Source organism: Erinaceus europaeus, chromosome 1, assembly GCF_950295315.1.
Source record: "Erinaceus europaeus chromosome 1, mEriEur2.1, whole genome shotgun sequence".
NCBI classification, from domain to species: Eukaryota; Metazoa; Chordata; class Mammalia; order Eulipotyphla; family Erinaceidae; genus Erinaceus; species Erinaceus europaeus.
The window spans coordinates 110532085-110541264 of NC_080162.1; the positions used below are offsets into that span (position 1 = coordinate 110532085).

Here is a 9180-nt window from a genome sequence, read left to right on the forward strand (position 1 = left end):
AAATATTACAGAAAAAAGAAGAAATAATAGTCAGCCTATATCTGTGATCTTGGGGACACAAAACTCTGTTGGTGGTAACGGTGTGGAATTATACCTGTTATAATTTTGTAAATCGACATTAAATCACTAGTAAGATTTTAAAATGGAAAAATGTAATAAAAATCAAACTTCTTAAAAACCAAAACAGTAACAATAATCCAAGAGTGGTGAAGCCCCTGCCAGGACACCCCCACACCCACACAGGGTGGATACAGCACTGATACAGCAAGTGCAGGGTCCCAGCCTGAATCCCCGGCTTTCCCGCCCCTTCCAGAGACTCCCCGCGCGCAAAGAAACCAGACAAGCAGGCTGATTGGAAAAGAAGCAAAAACCATTTTATCGAGTCGACTCCCGGCGCGGTATCTACAGTTATCTACACATATCTACACACGTATCTACACCGCCTGCAGACCTGGGACTCTCTGGTCCGGTCGTCTACACTGCAACTGCCGGCCGGGGAGGGAGCGGGAGGGGGCGCGGCGGTCTCGCGGACAACAATAAATATCCCTTCTTTCAGCCGCTGACCGGGCGCTTTGGCACAGGCGGGCTGCCGGGCGGGCGGCTCTACCGCGGGCAGTAGTCGTAGGAGCCGGGCGCCCCCGCCGCGGAGTACATGTTAGCGGCGGCGGCGGCCGCGGCGGCGGCGGCGGCGGCGGCGGCGGCGGCCGGGTGGTGGTGCGCGTGCGCGTGCGGGTGCGGGTGGTAGCCGTGGCCGCGCAGGCCGGGCAGCGGGTAGGGCGCCGGCCGGCTCTTGGCCCCGAGGTAGTGGTCGTAGGCGGCGGCCGGGTACTTGTAGGGGTGGTGGTGCAGCGGCTCCGACGCGCCGGGCGCTTCCAGACGCAACTCCGGGTGCGGGGGACTGGGCCGGCCGCCGGGAGCGCCGGGCAAGGGGACGAGGCCACCCGCGCCGCCCGCCCCGGACAGTGCGGGGCTCAGCACCCGCGCCAGCAGCTGCGGGGGGTGCGCGGGGTCCCCCAGCACGGCCGGGCCCGCCGCCTCGCGCTCGAAGTCACGCCGGGCCTCGGCTGCATCTGCGGGGGGCGGGGGAGAGGGGCGGTGAGCGCGGAGGCCCCGTGGAGGGGGGGGCGCCCCGAACCCCGGGCCCCCAACCTGTGGATCCCGCACTCTGCCGCCAAGCCCGCGGGGCCCCCCTCTACCCCGCAGGGCCCAGGCCCCACGACCTGCGGAGCCCCCAACCCCGCACTTGCAGAGCCTCGAGTCACTGCATCCCCCCGATCTCCCCACCGCGGAGCTCCAGCCCCCCCCCCCCAGTTTACAGAGACTGGGCACCGCCCCTCGGCCCCCCACCCTCGGAGCTCCCTCTACCCCGCAGTGCCCACCCACCCCCACCTGCGGAGCCCCGGACGCCCTCACCCCCGGGCATTGCACCAGGGAGCCCCCCAACGCCGAGCTTGCAGAGCCTCGAGTCTCTGGACCCCCGGAACACCCCACCCACGGAGCTCTAGGTCCCCACCCACACACAAACTTGCAGAGAACGGGCCCCGCAGCCCGGCGCCCCACCCGCGGGACCCCCTTTATCCCCGTAGAGCCCAGGCCCCCCCACCTGCGGAGCCCCGGGCTCCCGCAACCCCCTGGCCTCCCACCAGGGTGCCCACCCAACCCCGAGCTTGGAGAGCCTCCAGTCTCCGCACCCCGGGCCTCCCCACTCGCAGAACCCCCTCATCCGTGGAGCCCCAGCCACCCCCCCCAGCCCCTAACTCGAGCCCCCCCCGTACTCCCGGTCTCCCCATCCACGGAGCCCCAAGACCTCCCACCCTCGAGCCTGCAGAGCCCTGGGCCCCGCACCCCCGTCCTCCCACCCTGGAGCCCGCGGAACTCCAGGATCCCCCCCGCACCCCGGGGCCCCTCTGCGGACGGCAGCGGCGGGCGGGGCGGGCGGGGCGCAGCCGTCGGGCCGGGCGGGCGAGTGCTTGCTTGCCCGCCGCCTTGGCCGTTGTGCAACCGGCACGGAGGCCGCGGTGGCCCCCGGGGCCCAGGCGGGGTGGGGCTCGGCCACGGCCCGGATCCCACGACCCGGCTTCTATACCTTTCTCGGCGCCGCCGTTGGGCTGCGGCGGGGAGGCCACCGGGTTCCGCGAGCGGGCGAAGGCGCTCATGAGCGGGAGTGCGCCCGGCCGGTGGTTCCGGGGCCTGAGGAGGGAGGCGGTGGTCAAGGAGGCGGTGGTCTGGGCGGCGCGGTCGGGCCGGGGCGCCAGCGGTCCCCGCAGACACTCACCAGTCCTCAGGGTCGCAGTCCCTGAAGCCTTTGGCGAACGGGTTGCTGGCGATCTTGAGCTGAGTGATCTGCGGGGAAGCAGCCGTGAGCCAAGGGGGCCCCAGCCTTGCGCGGCGGAGAAGAGAGCGTTAGGAGCCCCCTTCTCGCCCCCACACCCCAAACCCCTCTGTTCTCCACAGGCAAGAACCCACCCACATCTGCCCTGTTTTCTCTGCAGATTGTGCTTCCCCAATGAGGGGTCCTGGGAAGCCTCTTGGATCAATCAGGAACCACTCCCCCCTCCACACTTCGGGGGTTCTTAGGGTGGAGAGCCTGCTCCCCAGATTGAGATGGGGTTGCTACACTTCCACCACCACCACCACCCAATGCTACAGTGGCCTGGCGCAGAGGGGTGCCCCAGGAATCTGGGTAAACTGCTGACCAGGCCCCTGATGGGGAGTTTCCGGAATGGTTTGGAAAACAAACTTTCAGGCCACAGTGACAGTTGCCCCTTGAGAGGTCAACCTGATAGGAGGCCGGACTGGGCAGTAGAGAGGGGAGGGGGGCTGCGCAGGGACCCACAACTCTGGCTCCAAGACTTCTGCCCCCACCCACCCCCCCACCCCCAGGCAGCAGCTCAAAATTGCCGCCACCCCCACCCCAGCCTCACCCGGTGGTTCTGGTAGGCGGTGACAGCGGTGAATCGGGTCTCCTCAAACACGAAGGTTTTGAAGTTCTCCTCTGCGTATTTCTCGCTATCTTTGCGAGGGTCCACGTATACGACGTGGAAGCGTGGCTGGTATCTGTGCATGGAGTTGAGAATGATCTGGAATGCAAGGAGGCGAGGTCAGAGCTAAGAAGGGAGCTGAAGTCTAGGCCAGTGGTGAGCTTCCCTAGGGAATGAGGGCAGAAACCTTAACTTCCCAAATGAAGGGTGGGGGGAGTTTTGAGACCCAAGCGGTGGCTCCAACTGATAGCAGGACCCCAAGAAAGGTACCACGAGTGGCAATATAACAAGTCCTGGATTCTTTGTATCCTTGAGATCTGCCTGGGTATGTTTGCGTGCATGCCTGTATGTGTCCCTGAGCAGGACACAGTTAGATTCTGAACCCCCTCCAACATATGCCCCGTCCTTTCCAATTTAAAACCTTCTGACATAAGATAAAGGGGGGTGGAGGTGGGCGGCCCTTTTCACCAGCCCTGGGAGCCCCTCACCATGGGGACTACTTCCTGCAGCCTCACCCCTCCTTCCTCCATGCCCCCCCCTCAGCTCCCCAAACTCTGACCCAGGCTGTGGTCAGCAGGGACTCCAGAGGGTCTTCCCTGTGGAGGGGCATGCTCACGTGGCCATTGTCGTCCAGCAAGTTGTTGGTCAGCTTGAGCTTGTCGAAAGACACTATCTGCTTCATCCACTGCGCGCCCTTGGCAGGCGAGTCTGGATGGTAATGCACTCGGCCTGGGGTGGCAGGGTCTGCCTTCCCAGCCACCAGCCAGGAGGAGCTGTGAAAGGCATACCTGGGGTGGCAGCACAGGAACAGGGTTCACCTCAACAGGTCAAGTCAGGGTGAAATGAGAGGGCATTGCTGAGTGAACCCCTAAAGAACCTCTGATGAAGACTCCCCATCTGTGAAATCAAGCACCTGGAGGCCGCCCAGGCTGGGAGCATTTCTGGGAGGTGGGGGTAGTGAGAGGAATGCAGAGAACGCCTCTACCATGAAGAGTCCTGCTGCGGGAGAGGGAGGAGGCAGCTCCTAGAGCTGCATAGCAGAATTTCGCAGCACACGGGTCCACCCGACTGGGGCCTCCCCAGCAGATCTGCCGCATGGTCCGAACCCCAGGAGCCTGGGTTTGGCTGTGCTGGCAGCCCCAGGCACAGGGCTGTCCACACACTCTTTATTAATTGTTGTTAATTGTCCAGACCGGTGAGGCCCGCCCTACATAATCTCTTTCAGCCACCCCACCTTTCCTGCCCGGCTCCAGTGGCCCAGCGGTCTGAGGGATGGGGGAAAGGGACAAGGTGTCTGTGACCACTTCCTGGGAGAAGGGCAGACTAAGGTGGAGCTGTGTGTGTAGGAGGTGGGTGAGGGCTACCTCAGGCCAGGTCAACCCTGGGGTGTGGGAACTGTGAGAGATTTACAGTAGAAAGAGGCTTGACAGTCTGTGCGACCTCCTTTCAGGAGTTCCTAAGAACCAATGGGGGTGAGATGTGTGGGTCTGGGGTTCAAAAATGTGGGGAGGGAGCAGGCTGGTGGAGCAACCATTACAGGTGTCTGGGACCCCTTGGTGATGCCACATACTGCTTCCCAAGGCCTTCCAGATAGGCACTCACCGATAGCGTTTGTCGTCCACTGGCACAAAGTCCATAAGGAGCATGTAGTCAGCCATGGGGTCCATCCCAAACAGCTTCACTTGGAACGTGGGGAACATCCGCCTAGGGACCGTGGGGACTCGGGTCACCTCAGGGGAGAGCAGGAAACACACAGACACACTAGCTCTAGGCGGCTGCCCCTCCACTCGGCCCTTCAGCCTCCCAGGGACTGCTGGTATTCAGCCTGGCTCTTGTGTCTCATCTCCCCTCACTCAGCAGCTCTAACCCTGCCTAGCCTCAGGCGAACAGAGTGGCAGAGCAGCCCCTTCTCCCTTTATTCACACAACACACAACACACACACCCAAAGTCACCTGTCACTTCTACCTGCACGGATAGGCCTAGCTGTGCCCACTGCCATCCTGTCTGGAGGTAGTGCCCACTCCCCTGCCCATCCTTCTCAGTTTCTCTCACTGCACCCTCACAGCAGTGCTCAGTGCCTGGGACTCCCAGGTCCTACAGAGCTTCCCTAACTGATGTGAGTGGCTCCCGGCTCCAACAAAGTGAAACCAGGGGGAGTCCATGACTCCCAGGCACCTTTTGGCCCCTTTGGCTGGCTCTGCAGCTACCCCCCCCCCCAATCTCTCTGGCTAGACCAAGGCCTAGGAACCTGTAGTCCCAACTCTGCTGATTCTCAGGCCCTATCTCCAGTCTGAGGCCGGCCGGGGCTCTCCCAACTTCCCTGGGGGAAACACGAAAAGCGCCTACTGACTTGTGGTGACTCCATAACACGGCTACTACCTAGGGAGGGCTTGGCTTGTGGCTTCAAAATCCCCCAAATCCCACTCCCCTGGGCCCTGACTCTGCAGGGACTCCAGCAAAGACTGCATGGGGCTAGGTGACATGCGCTGCTCCCTATCGTGTTGCTGGTCATCTGGATGGTAAACAACACAAGGTTTACCCTCATCTGGCCTTCCTACTTCTCTACGCAGGCTGTTCTCTGGGGGCAGTGGGCAGAAAACAGATGACACAGAACCCCCAACTGGACAGGCCTTCTGTCTGCTCCTACCCTTGCAGGCAGCGGGTGCCGCAGAAGCCAGTTCGTAGGGTGAAGCTGCCAGTGCCCTTGCTGGGCCAGCCTAGGTGGGAGGCCCTAGGACAGTTCTCTGCTGGCTGGCTGTGCTCAGGGACAACAAGGAGAGCTTGAGGAAGCCCCGTGGGGCTGGAACTCAGCACAGGCCCCAGATTCCGGGGAGAACAGCCCAGCAAAGAAAACAGAAAGCACGGGGAGGCTCTGCAAACAGGCCCTGGGCTCCCTCTGACTGCTAGGCCAGGAGTGAGTATCTCCGTGTGTACATTAGACACAACCCAACACCAGCTTTTGTCTGTCTGCCGGTCAAATCGGTTGCATCGCAAAACTTGTTTCCCTTCTCCCTGGGCCAGTTGGAAAGAAGTGGGGCCCAGCAGCACCGCCAGGCCCCACATTCACCCGACATTTAGGCCTGAGGAGAAGGTCGGCGATCTCCACCGACACAGCGCGTTGGCACTGCCTCTACGGATCTGAGTTTCTTTCCTACGGTTTTTGCAGACAACTATCAGGCACCCCCCCCCCCCCCGCGAGTCCTTATCTAGCCTGCAATAGACTTAATTAGGGAGCAGGAAGGAGGGGTGTATCTCGGGGGTGATGTGCGCTCCGGGTCGAGGCTTGGAGAGCACCCCCGGGGCGCTGCCTCCTCTGGTCTCCTTTCCTCTCCTCTCCTCTCCAGGCGTGAGCTCCCAGCGCCCCGCTCTCCTGAGAGCTTCTCCCCGCCTTCCCGCCCTCCAGGCCGGACGGCCGGTTGTCGCTGGAGCCGGGTCCGAGGGCCCGCAGGTGGCCGGCGCACCCCACCCGCTTCTCGGCCCCGCGCGCGTGGGGAGGGGGTGCCCTGACCTGCCGGCCTTGGTGACGATCATCTCGGTGCCCAGCTGGTTGAACTCGTCCCACAGCGCCTTCATCTCCAGCTGCACACTCACGCTGGCCACCTTGGCGTTCTTCTTCACCGGCGCCTTGGCGGCGGCAGCGCAACTAGCCCCCGGGCCCTCGGGCTCCGCGGCGGCGCTGCTGGCGGCCCCCGCGGCCGCTGCGAACGGGTAGGCGAGCGGCGGCGGCGGCGGCGGGCCCGGGGCGCCCGGGGGGGCGGCGGCTGCGCACGGGTCGTAGCGCGGCGGAGGCGGCGGCGGGGGCTCGCGCGGCCCGAAGGGGTCGGCGCCCGGGGACGCGGCGCCCGGGAAGCCCCCCGCCGCCCCCAGGCTGCTCAGGCTGCTGGCCGTGAAGGCTGCAACGTCGCAGAAGTGCGAGAGCTGCGTGAGCCACGGACTGGACACCGCGGAGATCATGACCCGCGGCCCCCGCCGCCGCCGCCGAGGTGAGCGCAGCCCCGCGCCCCCGGCCGAGTGGCGGGCGCCGTGCCGCGCAGCGCCCCGGGCCGCGCCGCCCCACACCGCGGGCCGGCCCCGAGGAGGCGTCCCGCCCCGCCCCGCCCCGGCCCCCACCCCACCCCCACCCCGCGCCCAGACAATGGCTCCCTCCCCTCCCCCGCGCTCGCCCCTCCCCCCTCGCCCGTCCGGCCCCCCGCGGCCCCCGACCGCCCAGACCAGCTCCCCTGCGCTGCACCCCGCGCCCGGCGCCCGGCGCCCCGCCACCCTCCCGCTCCGCTCCGCGCCGCCCGGGCCTCTCCGCGCGCTCGCCCGCCAGCCCGCTCTGCCCGGTGTCCCGTCTCCACCTTTGTCTTCCTCCCCGAGCATTGCCCTGCTCATCGCCTCTCCCCTTCCACTTCCTTTCGTTGCTCTCTTTATTTCTGTTTTACTTAACGCCTCTGTCTTTTCCCTGTATGTGTCCCCCCCACACACCTCACTTTGTGGTATTTTTCATCACTTTCTGTCTTGTTTTTCATCTGCCCGTTTTTTTTTTTCTTTCTTCTTATTTTTGCCTCTTATTTAACTATCTACAATATCCGCGGTTTTCCTTGGGGGTGCGTGGAATAGCCTGCAGTCGTTCCATAACTTCTTCTCTTTCGGAGGTGACTTGGTTTTCTACCCTCGATTGCCCTTCTCCGCGTCTCTTTCGTTCTCACCTCCTTTCTCTCTCTCTCTTTTTTCTTTTTCCTATCTCCCTTTCAGGTCTTCTCCCCTTTTCTCGATCGCTTTTCCTCCTGGCAGCCCCAGCCGCTTTGCTTCCCCCTGTTCCTCCTGGGTTCTGTGCTCCCACACTCTCCTTTCCTGCCGGCTTTGCTACTCCCTCTCCCACCTACCTCTAGTCCTCTCCTGTCCTTCCCAGTAGCAACTGTTGCACTGGTGGACCCATCCCGAGCTGCGTGGGGGTCTCTCTGAAGCTGGGCGCCCAGCTAGAGGGTTCACAGACGCTGGGCAGGATGCCCACCCTCCTTCTGCCCCAGAGTCAAAGCTGGAAGGCTGGAGCCCACCCCACCGGAGCTCCCCCTACCCAGCCTGTGCCCCAGTTCTGCCAAGCCTTTTTTGCTGGGGTCCCGCAGCAGCAGCAGGTCTGTGTAGAGAAACAGGAGGGGAGGCTAACCTTCCATGTCCCTGGTGACGGTGCTGAAGTGCATCCCGGCCGGGGATCCCAGCAGCACACGAAGCTTCGCCCTGTTGGAGGACACGGGACCCAGGCGAGTGGCACACTCTTTGGCCTCTGCTGCAACCAGAGAGGCGATGCTGAATGCGCTGGCCCGGGGAGACAGCGGGCCCCGAGCTTCCATAGGCGCCTGGCGGCCTGGTCGGTGCCGCCACAGACTACATGCACCCCAGAAGCACTGAGGCCAGCCCAGCCCACGGGACCCAGAGGCGGGAGCCTGCGGTGCCACCCACAGCCACTATCCCTGGGCCCCGGGGATGATGGCGTCACAGGGCCCCCCACTCTGGGCTGGTGGCGGCCGGGTAGCCCAAAAGGGTGGAGCACCCTCAGATTGAAGGGCTTTCCTGCTTGTCAAGCTCGGGTCCCAATGTCCCTCGAACATTCTGCAGGTTCCACTGAGCCAGGGTTCCCTCTGTCCAGCGAAGCCTCCATTGGCTTCTATAGTGTCAGAGGGGAGGCCGTGACACCCAAGTGCCGAACCTCCCTACCTCAGGCACAATGATAGGGCCCTGAAGGAGGAGCACCCAGAGGCTACCAGGGCCCAGCCCTGCCCCTGCTCTCCCACCATCTCCTCCCCAGCTACCCCTGCACCTGGGAGAGGAGATAGCAGCCCGGGCTCTGCACTGGCCTCTGGGGACAAACTCAGAACCCTTGTGTTGTCCGTCCTTCAATGCAGCCTGACAGGACACAGCCCAGCACTCCCCCCCCCTGCCCCATAGTCAGCTCACTGTTCTGGCCTGAGGACCCTGAGCGAACCAGCAAGCCAGTGGAGCAGAGGGACGCCGCCCAGGCTGCGCAGCCCGGGAGCCGGAGTGTCACGCGCGCCCGCGCGCACACCGCCTCTGGCCAGGACGCTTATACATCCGGAGGGTGGGCAGTGCCCGCTCTCCTCCGACCTCCCTGCGCACCGGCCGGCTGGGCGCAGGGAGGGCCGGGGGCGGGGCCTGGAGTGGCCCAGGGAGCTGAGGACACGTTGGTCAAAGGAGTTC

General features: G+C 64.1%; 1 protein-coding gene across 2 annotated transcripts; it reads right to left on the reverse strand.

The window, feature by feature from the left end:
• Positions 1-352: 352 nt before the first annotated feature.
• Positions 353-8370, reverse strand: TBX1 (T-box transcription factor 1). Of its 2 annotated transcripts, XM_007533925.3 has the most exons (8): positions 8132-8370; positions 6491-6875; positions 4584-4685; positions 3598-3769; positions 2925-3080; positions 2276-2343; positions 2087-2190; positions 353-1070 (listed from the first exon to the last, which is right to left on the reverse strand). In XM_007533925.3, exons 1-8 carry the CDS (start codon positions 8313-8315, stop codon positions 604-606), a joined length of 1638 nt encoding a protein of 545 aa, XP_007533987.2. In that variant the 5' UTR covers positions 8316-8370; the 3' UTR covers positions 353-603. The 2 variants fall into 2 exon arrangements, with proteins under 2 accessions (XP_007533987.2, XP_060049498.1); XM_060193515.1 differs by lacking the exon at positions 8132-8370 and having other exon boundaries at positions 3598-3754; positions 6491-7079.
• Positions 8371-9180: the final 810 nt, after the last annotated feature.

Excerpts from the sequence above, each read along its gene's own strand:
- TBX1 (XM_007533925.3), bottom strand. The coding sequence starts at position 8,315 with ATGGAAGCTCGGGGCCCGCTGTCTCCCCGGGCCAGCGCATTCAGCATC. Across the intron at positions 6,876-8,131 it reads CGTCACCAGGGACATGGAAG|CCTTCACGGCCAGCAGCCTG; the intron begins GTTAGCCTCCCC and ends GCGACGTTGCAG. Across the intron at positions 2,191-2,275 it reads GACTGCGACCCTGAGGACTG|GCCCCGGAACCACCGGCCGG; the intron begins GTGAGTGTCTGC and ends CTCCCTCCTCAG.